The sequence below is a fragment of the Scyliorhinus torazame genome, chromosome 7, assembly GCF_047496885.1.
Source record: "Scyliorhinus torazame isolate Kashiwa2021f chromosome 7, sScyTor2.1, whole genome shotgun sequence".
NCBI lineage: Eukaryota > Metazoa > Chordata > Chondrichthyes > Carcharhiniformes > Scyliorhinidae > Scyliorhinus > Scyliorhinus torazame.
Genome location: NC_092713.1, coordinates 173615226 through 173631979, shown reverse-complemented (window position 1 = coordinate 173631979; position 16754 = coordinate 173615226). Strand labels below are relative to the sequence as shown.

Below are 16754 nucleotides of genomic sequence, written 5' to 3'. Positions count from 1 at the left end.
TGCACTGTGGGGATTCTATTTGATTTGTATGATAACATGGTAGGACACTCCATCCAATCATGGGAAGCAGATGCTACTTACATGGCAGCTTGTGCAATGTTGGCATGCATTGTGCTGTTCAATCCAGTTACCTCAGGATAGGGTGGATGAAGGCAATCACAGGGTCACCTAAATGTGTGATCTGTGAACTGAACTCAGTAAAAGCCAAAGTTGCATTTTTTCATTTGATTGTTCTCTTTTGTATCTATACTTGTTTCTGTTATCACTTTTTTATATGTATGATGTGGCTGTTGGGTTGAAACTTTATCTTTCCTCCTCAGGAATCAAATGTCCTAATCGCCGCGAACAGCCAAGGCACAATAAAGGTGAGCAAACACCATCAATTCACCAGAAATAGGCCTCACAGGAATGTATTACACAAGGGCTAGTGTGAATGCAGAGTTCATGCACACGGGAATCACAGTGTGAATACACAGTTATTACACAGCGTGATCAGTGTGAATACACAGTTATTGCACACCGGGATCACAGTGTGAATACACAGTTCTTACACACCGGGATCACAGTGTGAATACACAGTCATTACACACCGGGATCACAGTGTGAATGCACAGTTATTGCACACCGGGATCACAGTGTGAATACACAGTTATTACACACCGTGATCAGTGTGAATACACAGTTATTGCACACCGGGATCAGTGTGAATACACAGTTATTACACACCGGGATCACAGTGTGAATGCAGAGTTAATGCACACCGGGATCAGTGTGAATGCACAGTTATTACACACCGGGATCACAGTGTGAATGCAGAGTTAATGCACACGGGAATCACAGTGTGAATACACAGTTATTACACACCGGGATCAGTGAGAATACACAGTTATTGCACACCGGGATCACAGTGTGAATGCAGAGTTAATGCACACGGGAATCACAGTGTGAATACACAGTTATTGCACACCGGGATCAGTGTGAATACACAGTTATTGCACACCGGGATCAGTGTGAATACACAGTTATTACACACTGGGATCACAGTGTGAATACACAGTTATTGCAAACCGGGATCACAGTGTGAATGCAGAGTTATTACACACCGTGATCAGTGTGAATACACAGTTATTACACACCGGGATCAGTGTGAATACACGGTTATTGCACACCGGGATCACAGTGTGAATACACAGTTATTACACACCGGGATCACAGTGTGAATACACAGTTATTACGCACTGGGATCACAGTGTGAATACACAGTTATTACACACCGGGATCAAACTGTGAATACACAGTTATTACACACCGGGATCACAGTGTGAATACACAGTTATTACACACCGGGATCACAGTGTGAATACACAGTTATTACACACCGGGATCAGTGTGAATACACAGTTATTACACACGGGAATCACAGTGTGAATACACCGTTATTACACACCGGGATCAGTGTGAATACACAGTTATTACACACCGGGATCACAGTGTGAATACACAGTTATTGCACACCGGGCTCACAGTGTGAATGCAGAGTTAATGCACACGGGAATCACAGTGTGAATACACAGTTGTTACACACCGTGATCAGTGTGAATACACAGTTATTGCACACCGGGATCACAGTGTGAATACACAGTTATTGCACACCGCGATCACAGTGTGAATACAGAGTTATTACACACCGTGATCAGTGTGAATACACAGTTATTACACACCAGAATCAGTGTGAATACACAGTTATTGCACACCGGGATCACAGTGTGAATGCAGAGTTAATGCACACGGGAATCACAGTGTGAATACACAGTTATTACACACCGTGATCAGTGTGAATACACAGTTATTACACACCGTGATCAGTGTGAATACACAGTTATTACACACCGGGATCACAGTGTGAATACACAGTTATTACACACCGGGATCAGTGTGAATACACAGTTATTACACACCGTGATCAGTGTGAATACACAGTTATTGCACACCGGGATCACAGTGTGAATACACAGTTATTGCACACCGGGATCACAGTGTGAATACACAGTTATTGCACACCGGGATCACAGTGTGAATACACAGTTATTACACACCGGGATCGCAGTGTGAATACACAGTTATTGCACACCGGGAACAGTGTGAATACACAGTTATTACACACTGGGATCACAGTGTGAATACACAGTTATTACACACCGGGATCACAGTGTGAATACACAGTTATTAGACACCGGGATCAGTGTGAATACACAGTTATTACACACCGGGATCACAGTGTGAATACACACTTATTGCACACCGGGATCACAGTGTGAACACACAGTTATTACACACTGGGATCACAGTGTGAATACACAGTTATTACACACCGGGATCACAGTGTGAATACACAGTTATTACACACCGGGATCACAGTGTGAATACACAGTTATTGCACACCGGGATCAGTGTGAATACACAGTTATTGCACGCCGGGATCACAGTGTGAATACACAGTTATTGCACACTGGGATCAGTGTGAATACACAGTTATTACACACTGGGATCACAGTCTGAATACACAGTTAATACACACCGGGATCACAGTGTGAATACACAGTTATTGCACACCGGGATCACAGTGTGAATACACAGTTATTACACACCAGGATCACAGTGTGAATACACAGTTATTACACACCGGGATCACAGTGTGAATACAGTAATTACACACCGGGATCAGTGTGAATACACAGTTATTACACACGGGAATCACAGTGTGAATACACAGTTATTACACACCGGGATCAGTGTGAATACAGTTATTACACACCGGGATCAGTGTGAATACACAGTTATTACACACCGGGATCACAGTGTGAATGCAGAGGTAATGCACACGGGAATCACAGTGTGAATACACAGTTATTACACACCGGGATCAGTGTGAATACACAGTTATTGCACACCGGGATCACAGTGTGAATACACAGTTATTACACACCGTGATCAGTGTGAATACACAGTTATTACACACCGTGATCAGTGTGAATACACCGTTATTGCACACCGGGATCACAGTGTGAATACACAGTTATTATACACCGGGATCAGTGTGAATACACAGTTATTACACACCGTGATCAGTGTGAATACACAGTTATTGCACACCGGGATCACAGTGTGAATACACAGTTATTGCACACCGGGATCACAGTGTGAATACACAGTTATTGCACACCGGGATCACAGTGTGAATACACAGTTATTGCACACCGGGATCACAGTGTAAATACACAGTTATTGCACACCGGGATCACAGTGTGAATACACAGTTATTACACACTGGGATCAGTGTGAATACCCAGTTATTACACACCGGGATCAGTGTGAATACACAGTTATTACATACCGGGATCAGTGTGAATACACAGTTATTACACACCGGGATCACAGTGCGAATACACAGTTATTACACACCGGGATCAGTGTGAATACACAGTTATTACACACCGGGATCAGTGTGAATACACAGTTATTACACACTGGGATCACAGTGTGAATACACAGTTATTACACACCGGGATCACAGTGTGAATACACAGTTATTGCACACCGGGATCAGTGTGAATACACAGTTATTACACACCGGGATCACAGTGCGAATACACAGTTATTGCACACCGGGATCAGTGTGAATACACAGTTATTACACACCGGGATCACAGTGTGAATGCAGAGTTAATGCACACGGGAATCACAGTGTGAATACAAAGTTATTACACACCGGGATCAGTGTGAATACATAGTTATTGCACACCGGGATCACAGTGTGAATACACAGTTATTTCACACCGGGAACAGTGTGAATACACAGTATTACACACTGGGATCACAGTGTGAATACACAGTTATTACACACCGGGATCACAGTGTGAATACACAGTTATTGCACACCGGGATCAGTGTGAATACACAGTTATTACACACCGGGATCACAGTGCGAATACACAGTTATTGCACACCGGGATCAGTGTGAATACACAGTTATTACACACCGGGATCACAGTGTGAATGCAGAGTTAATGCACACGGGAATCACAGTGTGAATACAAAGTTATTACACACCGGGATCAGTGTGAATACACAGTTATTACATACCGTGATCAGTGTGAATACACAGTTATTACACACCGGGATCACAGTGCGAATACACAGTTATTACACACCGGGATCAGTGTGAATACACAGTTATTACACACCGGGATCAGTGTGAATACACAGTTATTACACACTGGGATCACAGTGTGAATACACAGTTATTACACACCGGGATCACAGTGTGAATACACAGTTATTTCACACCGGGAACAGTGTGAATACACAGTATTACACACTGGGATCACAGTGTGAATACACAGTTATTACACACCGGGATCACAGTGTGAATACACAGTTATTGCACACCGGGATCAGTGTGAATACACAGTTATTACACACCGGGATCACAGTGCGAATACACAGTTATTGCACACCGGGATCAGTGTGAATACACAGTTATTACACACCGGGATCACAGTGTGAATGCAGAGTTAATGCACACGGGAATCACAGTGTGAATACACAGTTATTACACACTGGGATCAGTGTGAATACACAGTTATTACACACCGTGATCAGTGTGAACACAGTTATTACACACCAGGATCAGTGTGAATACACAGTTAATACACACTGGGATCACAGTGTGTATACACAGTTATTGCACACCGGGATCACTGTGAATACACAGTTATTACATACCGTGATCAGTGTGAATACACAGTTATTGCACACCGGGATCACAGTGTGAATGCAGAGTTAATGCACACCGGGATCACAGTGTGAATAGACAGTTATTACACACCGGGATCAGTGTGAATACACAGTTATTGCACACCGGGATCACAGTGTGAATACACAGTTATTACACACCGGGATCAGTGTGAATACACAGTTATTACACACCGGGATCAGTGTGAATACACAGTTATTACACACCGGGATCACAGTGTGAATACACAGTTATTGCACACCGGGATCACAGTGTGAATGCAGAGTTAATGCACACGGGAATCACAGTGTGAATACACAGTTTTTACACACCATGATCAGTGTGAATACACAGTTATTGCACACCGGGATCACAGTGTGAATACACAGTTATTGCACACCGCGATCACATTGTGAATACACAGTTATTACACACCGTAATCAGTGTGAATACACAGTTATTGCACACCGGGATCACAGTGTGAATACACAGTTATTACACACCGGGATCACAGTGTGAATACACAGTTATTACACACTGGGATCACAGTGTGAATACACAGTTATTACACACCGGGATCACAGTGTGAATCCACATTTATTGCACACCGGGATCAGTGTGAATACACAGTTATTACACACCGGGATCACAGTGTGAATGCAGAGTTAATGCACACGGGAATGACAGTGTGAATACACAGTTATTACAGTCCGGGATCAGTGTGAATACACAGTTATTGCACACCGGGATCAGTGTGAATACACAGTTAATACACACTGGGATCACAGTGTGTATACACAGTTATTGCACACCGAGATCACTGTGAATACACAGTTATTACACACCGGGATCAGTGTGAATACACAGTTATTGCACACCGGGATCACAGTGTGAATGCAGAGTTAATGCACACCGGGATCACAGTGTGAATAGACAGTTATTACACACCGGGATCAGTGCGAATACACAGTTATTACACACCGGGATCAGTGTGAATACACAGTTATTACACACCGGGATCAGTGTGAATACACAGTTATTTCACACCGGGAACAGTGTGAATACACAGTATTACACACTGGGATCACAGTGTGAATACACAGTTATTACACACCGGGATCACAGTGTGAATACACAGTTATTGCACACCGGGATCAGTGTGAATACACAGTTATTACACACCGAGATCACAGTGCGAATACACAGTTATTGCACACCGGGATCAGTGTGAATACACAGTTATTACACACCGGGATCACAGTGTGAATGCAGAGTTAATGCACACGGGAATCACAGTGTGAATACAAAGTTATTACACACCGGGATCAGTGTGAATACACAGTTATTGCACACCGGGATCACAGTGTGAATGCAGAGTTAATGCACACGGGAATCACAGTGTGAATACACAGTTATTACACACTGGGATCAGTGTGAATACACAGTTATTACACACCGTGATCAGTGTGAACACAGTTATTACACACCGGGATCAGTGTGAATACACAGTTAACACACACTGGGATCACAGTGTGAATACACAGTTATTGCACACCGGGATCACTGTGAATACACAGTTATTACACACCGTGATCAGTGTGAATACACAGTTATTGCACACCGGTTTCACAGTGTGAATGCAGAGTTAATGCACACCGGGATCACAGTGTGAATAGACAGTTATTACACACCGTGATCAGTGTGAATACACAGTTATTACACACCGGGATCAGTGTGAATATACAGTTAATACACACTGGGATCACAGTGTGTATACACAGTTATTGCACACCGGGATCACTGTGAATACACAGTTATTACATACCGTGATCAGTGTGAATACAGTTATTGCACACCGGGATCACAGTGTGAATGCAGAGTTAATGCACACCGGGATCACAGTGTGAATAGACAGTTATTACACACCGGGATCAGTGTGAATACACAGTTATTGCACACCGGGATCACAGTGTGAATACACAGTTATTACGCATCGGGATCAGTGTGAATACACAGTTATTACACACCGGGATCAGTGTGAATACACAGTTATAACACACCGGGATCACAGTGTGAATACACAGTTATTGCACACCGGGATCACAGTGTGAATGCAGAGTTAATGCACACGGGAATCACAGTGTGAATACACAGTTATTGCACACCGGGATCAGTGTGAATACACAGTTATTGCACACCGGGATCAGTGTGAATACACAGTTATTACACACTGGGATCACAGTGTGAATACACAGTTATTGCACACCGGGATCACAGTGTGAATACACAGTTATTACACACTGGGATCACAGTGTGAATACACAGTTATTACACACCGGGATCACAGTGTGAATACACATTTATTGCACACCGGGATCAGTGTGAATACACAGTTATTACACACCGGGATCACAGTGTGAATGCAGAGTTAATGCACACGGGAATGACAGTGTGAATACACAGTTATTACACACCGGGATCAGTGTGAATACACAGTTATTGCACACCGGGATCACAGTGTGAATGCAGAGTTAATGCACACGGGAATCACAGTGTGAATACACAGTTATTGCACACCGGGATCAGTGTGAATACACAGTTATTACACACTGGGATCACAGTGTGAATACACAGTTATTGCACACCGGGATCACAGTGTGAATACAGAGTTATTACACACCGTGATCAGTGTGTATACACCGTTATTACACACCAGAATCAGTGTGAATACACAGTTATTGCACACCGGGATCACAGTGTGAATACAGTTATTGCACACCGGGATCACAGTGTGAATACACAGTTATTGCACACCGGGATCACAGTGTGAATGCAGAGTTAATGCACACAGGAATCACAGTGTGAATACACAGTTATTACACACCGTGATCAGTGTGAATACACAGTTATTGCACACCGGGATCACAGTGTCAATACACAGTTATTATACACCGGGATCAGTGTGAATACACAGTTATTACACACCGTGATCAGTGTGAATGCACAGTTATTGCACACCGGGATCACAGTGTGAATACACAGTTATTGCACACCGGGATCACATTGTGAATACACAGTTATTGCACACCGGGATCACAGTGTGAATACACAGTTATTACACACTGGGATCAGTGTGAATACCCAGTTATTACACACCGGGATCAGTGTGAATACACAGTTATTACACTCCGGGATCAGTGTGAATACACAGTTATTGCACACCGGGATCAGTGTGAATACACAGTTAATACACACTGGGATCACAGTGTGTATACACAGTTATTGCACACCGAGATCACTGTGAATACACAGTTATTACACACCGGGATCAGTGTGAATACACAGTTATTGCACACCGGGATCACAGTGTGAATGCAGAGTTAATGCACACCGGGATCACAGTGTGAATAGACAGTTATTACACACCGGGATCAGTGCGAATACACAGTTATTACACACCGGGATCAGTGTGAATACACAGTTATTACACACCGGGATCAGTGTGAATACACAGTTATTTCACACCGGGAACAGTGTGAATACACAGTATTACACACTGGGATCACAGTGTGAATACACAGTTATTACACACCGGGATCACAGTGTGAATACACAGTTATTGCACACCGGGATCAGTGTGAATACACAGTTATTACACACCGAGATCACAGTGCGAATACACAGTTATTGCACACCGGGATCAGTGTGAATACACAGTTATTACACACCGGGATCACAGTGTGAATGCAGAGTTAATGCACACGGGAATCACAGTGTGAATACAAAGTTATTACACACCGGGATCAGTGTGAATACACAGTTATTGCACACCGGGATCACAGTGTGAATGCAGAGTTAATGCACACGGGAATCACAGTGTGAATACACAGTTATTACACACTGGGATCAGTGTGAATACACAGTTATTACACACCGTGATCAGTGTGAACACAGTTATTACACACCGGGATCAGTGTGAATACACAGTTAACACACACTGGGATCACAGTGTGAATACACAGTTATTGCACACCGGGATCACTGTGAATACACAGTTATTGCACACCGGGATCAGTGTGAATACACAGTTATTACACACCGGGATCACAGTGCGAATACACAGTTATTGCACAACGGGATCAGTGTGAATACACAGTTATTACACACCGGGATCACAGTGTGAATGCAGAGTTAATGCACACGGGAATCACAGTGTGAATACAAAGTTATTACACACCGGGATCAGTGTGAATACACAGTTATTGCACACCGGGATCACAATGTGAATGCAGAGTTAATGCACACGGGAATCACAGTGTGAATACACAGTTATTACACACCGTGATCAGTGTGAATACACAGTTATTACACACCAGAATCAGTGTGAATACACAGTTATTGCACACCGGGATCACAGTGTGAATACAGTTATTGCACACCGGGATCACAGTGTGAATACACAGTTATTGCACACCGGGATCACAGTGTGAATACACAGTTACTGCACACCGGGAACAGTGTGAATACACAGTTATTACACACTGGGATCACAGTGTGAATACACAGTTATTACACACCGGGATCACAGTGTGAATACACAGTTATTACACACCGGGATCAGTGTGATTACACAGTTATTACACACCGGGATCACAGTGTGAGTACACAGTTATTGCACACCGGGAACAGTGTGAATACACAGTTATTACACACCGGGATCACAGTGTGAATACACAGTTATTACACACCGGGATCAGTGTGAATACACAGTTATTACTCACCGGGATCAGTGTGAATACACAGTTATTAAACAACTGGGATCACAGTGTGAATACACAGTTATTACACACCGGGATCACAGTGTGAATACACAGTTATTGCACACCAGGATCAGTGTGAATACACAGTTATTACACACCGGGATCACAGTGTGAATACACAGTTATTACACACCGGGATCACAGTGTGAATACACAGTTATTACACACCGGGATCAGTGTGAATACACAGTTATTACACACCGGGATCAGTGTGAATACACAGTTATTACACACCGGGATCACAGTGTGAATACACAGTTATTGGACACCGGGATCACAGTGTGAATACACAGTTATTGCACACCGGGATCAGTGTGAATACACAGTTATTACACACCGTGATCAGTGTGAATACACAGTTATTGCACACCGGGATCACAGTATGAATACACAGTTATTACACACCGGGATCACAGTGTGAATACACAGTTATTACACACCGGGATCAGTGTGAATACACAGTTATTACACACCGGGATCACAGTGTGAATACACAGTTATTGCACACCGGGATCAGTTTGAATACACCGTTATTACACACCGGGATCACAGTGTGAATACACAGTTATTACACACCGGGATCACAGTGTGAATACACAGTTATTACACACCGGGATCAGTGTGAATACACAGTTATTACACACTGGGATCACAGTGTGAATACACAGTTATTACACACCGGGATCACAGTGTGAATACACAGTTATTGCACACCGTGATCAGTGTGAATACACAGTTATTACACACTGGGATCACTGTGTGAATACACAGTTATTACACACCGGGATCACAGTGTGAATACACAGTTATTACACACCGGGATCACATTGTGAATACACAGTTATTACACACCGGGATCACAGTGTGAATACAGTTATTACACACACGGATCAGTGTGAATACACAGTTATTACACACGGGAATCACAGTGTGAATACACAGTTATTACACACAGGGATCAGTGTGAATACACAGTTATTACACACCGGGATCACAGTGTGACTACACAGTCATCACACACCGGGATCACAGTGTGAATACACAGTTATTACACACCGGGATCAGTGTGTGAATACACAGTTATTACACACTGGGATCAGTGTGAATACACAGTTGTTACACACCGGGATTAGTGTGAATACACAGTTATTGCACACCGGGATCACAGTGTGAATACACAGTTATTACACACTGGGATCACAGTGTGAATTCACAGTTATTACACACCGGGATCAGTGTGAATACACAGTTATTACACACTGGGATCACAGTGTGAATACACAGTTATTACACACCGGGATCAGTGTGAATACACAGTTATTACACACTGGGATCACAGTGTGAATACACAGTTATTACACACCGGGATCACAGTGTGAATACACAGTTATTACACACCGGGATCACAGTGTGAATACACAGTTATTACACACTGGGATCACAGTGTGAATACACAGTTATTACACACCGGGATCAGTGTGAATACGCAGTTATTACACACGGGAATCACAGTGTGAATACACAGTTATTACACACCGGGATCAGTGTGAATACAGTTATTACACACCGGGATCAGAGTGAATACACAGTTATTGCACACCGGGATCACAGTGTGAATACACAGTTATTACACATCGGGATCAGTGTGAATACACAGTTATTACACACCGGGATCAGTGTGAATACACAGTTATAACACACCGGGATCACAGTGTGAATACACAGTTATTGCACACCGGGATCACAGTGTGAATGCAGAGTTAATGCACACGGGAATCACAGTGTGAATACACAGTTATTGCACACCGGGATCAGTGTGAATACACAGTTATTGCACACCGGGATCAGTGTGAATACACAGTTATTACACACTGGGATCACAGTGTGAATACACAGTTATTGCACACCGGGATCACAGTGTGAATACACAGTTATTACACACTGGGATCACAGTGTGAATACACAGTTATTACACACCGGGATCACAGTGTGAATACACATTTATTTCACACCGGGATCAGTGTGAATACACAGTTATTACACACCGGGATCACAGTGTGAATGCAGAGTTAATGCACACGGGAATGACAGTGTGAATACACAGTTATTACACACCGGGATCAGTGTGAATACACAGTTATTGCACACCGGGATCACAGTGTGAATGCAGAGTTAATGCACACGGGAATCACAGTGTGAATACACAGTTATTGCACACCGGGATCAGTGTGAATACACAGTTATTGCGCACCGGGATCAGTGTGAATACACAGTTATTACACACTGGGATCACAGTGTGAATACACAGTTATTGCACACCGGGATCACAGTGTGAATACAGAGTTATTACACACCGTGATCAGTGTGTATACACCGTTATTACACACCAGAATCAGTGTGAATACACAGTTATTGCACACCGGGATCACAGTGTGAATACAGTTATTGCACACCGGGATCACAGTGTGAATACACAGTTATTGCACACCGGGATCACAGTGTGAATGCAGAGTTAATGCACACAGGAATCACAGTGTGAATACACAGTTATTACACACCGTGATCAGTGTGAATACACAGTTATTGCACACCGGGATCACAGTGTCAATACACAGTTATTACACACCGGGATCACAGTGTGAATACACAGTTATTTCACACCGGGAACAGTGTGAATACACAGTATTACACACTGGGATCACAGTGTGAATACACAGTTATTACACACCGGGATCACAGTGTGAATACACAGTTATTGCACACCGGGATCAGTGTGAATACACAGTTATTACACACCGGGATCACAGTGCGAATACACAGTTATTGCACACCGGGATCAGTGTGAATACACAGTTATTACACACCGGGATCACAGTGTGAATGCAGAGTTAATGCACACGGGAATCACAGTGTGAATACAAAGTTATTACACACCGGGATCAGTGTGAATACACAGTTATTGCACACCGGGATCACAGTGTGAATGCAGAGTTAATGCACACGGGAATCACAGTGTGAATACACAGTTACTACACACTGGGATCAGTGTGAATACACAGTTATTTCACACCGTGATCAGTGTGAACACAGTTATTACACACCGGGATCAGTGTGAATACACAGTTAATACACACTGGGATCACAGTGTGAATACACAGTTATTGCACACCGGGATCACTGTGAATACACAGTTATTAGACACCGTGATCAGTGTGAATACACAGTTATTGCACACCGGGTTCACAGTGTGAATGCAGAGTTAATGCACACCGGGATCACAGTGTGAATAGACAGTTATTACACACCGTGATCAGTGTGAATACACAGTTATTACACACCGGGATCAGTGTGAATACACAGTTAATACACACTGGGATCACAGTGTGTATACACAGTTATTGCACACCGGGATCACTGTGAATACACAGTTATTACATACCGTGATCAGTGTGAATACACAGTTATTGCACACCGGGATCACAGTGTGAATGCAGAGTTAATGCACACCGGGATCACAGTGTGAATAGACAGTTATTACACACCGGGATCAGTGTGAATACACAGTTATTGCACACCGGGATCACAGTGTGAATACACAGTTATTACACACCGGGATCAGTGTGAATACAGAGTTATTACACACCGGGATCACAGTGTGAATGCACAGTTATTGCACACCGGGATCACAGTGTGAATGCAGAGTTAATGCACACGGGAATCAGTGTGAATACACAGTTATTACACACCATGATCAGTGTGAATACACAGTTATTGCACACCGGGATCACAGTGTGAATACACAGTTATTACACACCGTAATCAGTGTGAATACACAGTTATTGCACACCGGGATCACAGTGTGAATGCAGAGTTAATGCACACGGGAATCACAGTGTGAATACACAGTTATTGCACACCGGGATCAGTGTGAATACACAGTTATTGCACACCGGGATCAGTGTGAATACACAGTTATTACACACTGGGATCACAGTGTGAATACACAGTTATTGCACACCGGGATCACAGTGTGAATACACAGTTATTACACACTGGGATCACAGTGAGAATACACAGTTATTACACACCGGGATCACAGTGTGAATACACATTTATTGCACACCGGGATCAGTGTGAATACACAGTTATTACACACCGGGATCACAGTGTGAATGCAGAGTTAATGCACACGGGAATGACAGTGTGAATACACAGTTATTACACACCGGGATCAGTGTGAATACACAGTTATTGCACACCGGGATCACAGTGTGAATGCAGAGTTAATGCACACGGGAATCACAGTGTGAATACACAGTTATTGCACACCGGGATCAGTGTGAATACACAGTTATTGCACACCGGGATCAGTGTGAATACACAGTTATTACACACTGGGATCACAGTGTGAATACAAAGTTATTGCACACCGGGATCACAGTGTGAATACAGAGTTATTACACACCGTGATCAGTGTGTATACACCGTTATTACACACCAGAATCAGTGTGAATACACAGTTATTGCACACCGGGATCACAGTGTGAATACAGTTATTGCACACCGGGATCACAGTGTGAATACACAGTTATTGCACACCGGGATCACAGTGTGAATGCAGAGTTAATGCACACAGGAATCACAGTGTGAATACACAGTTATTACACACCGTGATCAGTGTGAATACACAGTTATTGCACACCGGGATCACAGTGTCAATACACAGTTATTACACACCGTGATCAGTGTGAATACACAGTTATTACACACCGGGATCACAGTGTGAATACACAGTTATTATACACCGGGATCAGTGTGAATACACAGTTATTACACACCGTGATCAGTGTGAATGCACAGTTATTGCACACCGGGATCACAGTGTGAATACACAGTTATTGCACACCGGGATCACATTGTGAATACACAGTTATTGCACACCGGGATCACAGTGTGAATACACAGTTATTACACACTGGGATCAGTGTGAATACCCAGTTATTACACACCGGGATCAGTGTGAATACACAGTTATTACATACCGGGATCAGTGTGAATACACAGTTATTACACACCGGGATCACAGTGCGAATACACAGTTATTACACACCGGGATCAGTGTGAATACACAGTTATTACACACCGGGATCAGTGTGAATACACAGTTATTACACACTGGGATCACAGTGTGAATACACAGTTATTGCACACCGGGATCAGTGTGAATACACAGTTATTACACACCGGGATCACAGTGCGAATACACAGTTATTGCACACCGGGATCAGTGTGAATGCAGAGTTAATGCACACGGGAATCACAGTGTGAATACAAAGTTATTACACACCGGGATCAGTGTGAATACACAGTTATTGCACACCGGGATCACAGTGTGAATGCAGAGTTAATGCACACGGGAATCACAGTGTGAATACAAAGTTATTACACACCGGGATCAGTGTGAATACACAGTTATTACACACCAGAATCAGTGTGAATACACAGTTATTGCACACCGGGATCACAGTGTGAATACAGTTATTGCACACCGGGATCACAGTGTGAATACACAGTTATTGCACACCGGGATCACAGTGTGAATACACAGTTACTGCACACCGGGAACAGTGTGAATACACAGTTATTACACACTGGGATCACAGTGTGAATACACAGTTATTACACACCGGGATCACAGTGTGAATACACAGTTATTACACACCGGGATCAGTGTGAATACACAGTTATTACACACCGGGATCACAGTGTGAGTACACAGTTATTGCACACCGGGAACAGTGTGAATACACAGTTATTACACACCGGGATCACAGTGTGAATACACAGTTATTACACACCGGGATCAGTGTGAATACACAGTTATTACTCACCGGGATCAGTGTGAATACACAGTTATTAAACAACTGGGATCACAGTGTGAATACACAGTTATTGCACACCGGGATCAGTGTGAATACACAGTTATTACACACCGGGATCACAGTGTGAATGCAGAGTTAATGCACACGGGAATCACAGTGTGAATACAAAGTTATTACACACCGGGATCAGTGTGAATACACAGTTATTGCACACCGGGATCACAGTGTGAATGCAGAGTTAATGCACACGGGAATCACAGTGTGAATACACAGTTATTACACACTGGGATCAGTGTGAATACACAGTTATTACACACCGTGATCAGTGTGAACACAGTTATTACACACCGGGATCAGTGTGAATACACAGTTAACACACACTGGGATCACAGTGTGAATACACAGTTATTGCACACCGGGATCACTGTGAATACACAGTTATTGCACACCGGGATCAGTGTGAATACACAGTTATTACACACCGGGATCACAGTGCGAATACACAGTTATTGCACAACGGGATCAGTGTGAATACACAGTTATTACACACCGGGATCACAGTGTGAATGCAGAGTTAATGCACACGGGAATCACAGTGTGAATACAAAGTTATTACACACCGGGATCAGTGTGAATACACAGTTATTGCACACCGGGATCACAATGTGAATGCAGAGTTAATGCACACGGGAATCACAGTGTGAATACACAGTTATTACACACCGTGATCAGTGTGAATACACAGTTATTACACACCAGAATCAGTGTGAATACACAGTTATTGCACACCGGGATCACAGTGTGAATACAGTTATTGCACACCGGGATCACAGTGTGAATACACAGTTATTGCACACCGGGATCACAGTGTGAATACACAGTTACTGCACACCGGGAACAGTGTGAATACACAGTTATTACACACTGGGATCACAGTGTGAATACACAGTTATTACACACCGGGATCACAGTGTGAATACACAGTTATTACACACCGGGATCAGTGTGATTACACAGTTATTACACACCGGGATCACAGTGTGAGTACACAGTTATTGCACACCGGGAACAGTGTGAATACACAGTTATTACACACCGGGATCACAGTGTGAATACACAGTTATTACACACCGGGATCAGTGTGAATACACAGTTATTACTCACCGGGATCAGTGTGAATACACAGTTATTAAACAACTGGGATCACAGTGTGAATACACAGTTATTACACACCGGGATCACAGTGTGAATACACAG

The 16754-nt window shown here is 43.2% G+C and overlaps 1 protein-coding gene across 2 annotated transcripts in view; it reads left to right on the top strand.

Annotated features, from left to right (window-relative positions):
* cop1 (COP1 E3 ubiquitin ligase) overlaps positions 1-16754 on the top strand; it is a 380546-nt gene that overhangs the window by 349766 nt on the left and 14026 nt on the right. For both annotated transcript variants that reach the window (XM_072511804.1, XM_072511803.1), the window contains exon 19: positions 321-365. In XM_072511804.1, the coding sequence (XP_072367905.1) occupies positions 321-365 (45 nt within the window). The remainder of the gene's footprint in view (positions 1-320; positions 366-16754) is intronic.